Source organism: Aplysia californica, unplaced genomic scaffold, assembly GCF_000002075.1.
Source record: "Aplysia californica isolate F4 #8 unplaced genomic scaffold, AplCal3.0 scaffold00591, whole genome shotgun sequence".
In the NCBI taxonomy this organism is placed as follows: domain Eukaryota; kingdom Metazoa; phylum Mollusca; class Gastropoda; order Aplysiida; family Aplysiidae; genus Aplysia; species Aplysia californica.
Genome location: NW_004797861.1, coordinates 1 through 1,505, shown reverse-complemented (window position 1 = coordinate 1,505; position 1,505 = coordinate 1). Strand labels below are relative to the sequence as shown.

At 41.1% G+C, this 1,505-nt stretch overlaps 1 protein-coding gene across 1 annotated transcript in view; it reads right to left on the bottom strand.

Annotated features, from left to right (window-relative positions):
- The window catches only part of LOC101848608 (elongation factor 1-beta), a gene marked incomplete at its 5' end in the record, with an annotated part of 15,692 nt that extends 14,537 nt beyond the window's left edge, over nt 1-1,155 (bottom strand). Inside the window, 1 exon segment of the mRNA XM_005107301.3 lies at nt 986-1,155. Within this exon segment, the coding sequence (XP_005107358.1) occupies nt 986-1,065 (80 nt within the window).
- Between the last annotated feature and the right edge of the window lie 350 nt (nt 1,156-1,505).

Sequence of the window (1,505 nt, the reverse complement as noted above, 5' to 3'; positions counted from 1 at the left end):
TTAAAAAATGATGTCAAAACATAAAAGTAAATTAATTTGGTTGTCTACAAATACAAAGATGCTATGGCTATTTAACTTTTCGAATCAAGCCGAACTACGCGGGTCGTCATTTTGTTTTGACCGGAAGTTCTCGCGCTACTCCTCTATCTCTCTCCACTGCCCACAGACAAAATTTACGCTTTTAGTAGGCTACAGTTGTAATGGAACGTTTGTTCACGGCATTGTAATGGAACGTTTGTTCACGGCATTGTAATGGAACGTTTGTTCATGGCACAGAATTCTACAATTTCTCTGTTATCACAGTGTAGAATTCTGTGGTTTAGGGTGAACGCAAAATTTGTTGGCCTAGATCTAGATATATAGATCTAGATCTAGGCTATAATAACGGTGAACGCGCACCGGGTGAGAATAGCCAAAAGACTCGCCAGCACTATTCTCGGCGATTGTCAAGATTTCCGCATTTAATTCCTATGTGCGTCTTCCATAGCCTCAGGTATGTTTCGCTTTGGTCCCTAACCCTAACCCTGACCAGGGTTAGGGTTAGGGTTAGGGCTAGGGACCAAAGCGAAACATACCTGAGGCTATGAAAAACGCACATCGGAATTAAACGCGGAAATCTTGACAATCGCCCTATTCTCACCCCGGGTGAGAATAGAGGTGGCCCTAGAAAAAAGGGCTTGACAAAGATGTGGTAAATCTTGCTAAAACTGCGCAGGGGCCAAGACAAAGTGAAGTAAAAAATCTATAACTCAATTTGAATAGTATAGGCCTAAATCTAGATCTAGATATCTAGATCTAAATCTAGATGCAGCAGACAGCTCACTTGCGTCACTAGCTACTGACTAGATTTAGATCTAGAATCTACTGCTAGGTTACGACTACCGATCAGTACCGGTTACGGCAGATGGCACTGCGTCTCAGTCACGATCACAATATAAAGTCTGACGCACTAACGCACAACACTGGTTACTAAAATAGAACATACCCTTCAATGTAACTACGATCCGCTAAAAAGTCGTTCAATGCTTGAAGCCCAGCTTGCGATTTTAAATCTCCAAAACCCATTTTGAGTCTGTTCTTTAGGCCGGCTTCTAGTCACCCGTGCAACGTGCCACACAGCGGAAGTGGAAAAGAAAGAAATAATGAGCCAGGCCAGCCAGGCAGAAGGAAGAAGGAAGTAAGGAAGAGGTTTATTCGCATTTCGCATTGGTGTTGAATACTGGAAAACAAATTTTAAAAAAAATCTTCCTCAATGAACTCGAATACTAAAGAAATCCGAGATAGTATTTTAATTTCACTGCCGGAGGATAGGGCCCTAGGGGACTTTAAAAGGGCAACAATAGGTCACTTTTAGAAGATTGTGAAAACGTAAGTATGTTTGAGTTTGTAAGGAGAGCAGTCGGCATTTTTTGTGAAAGTCATCTAAAATAAGGAAAAATTTAGTCTCCCGTACTAGATCTAGATCTATATCAACTATTATAAATGGGTCAATAAAAACACCCAAT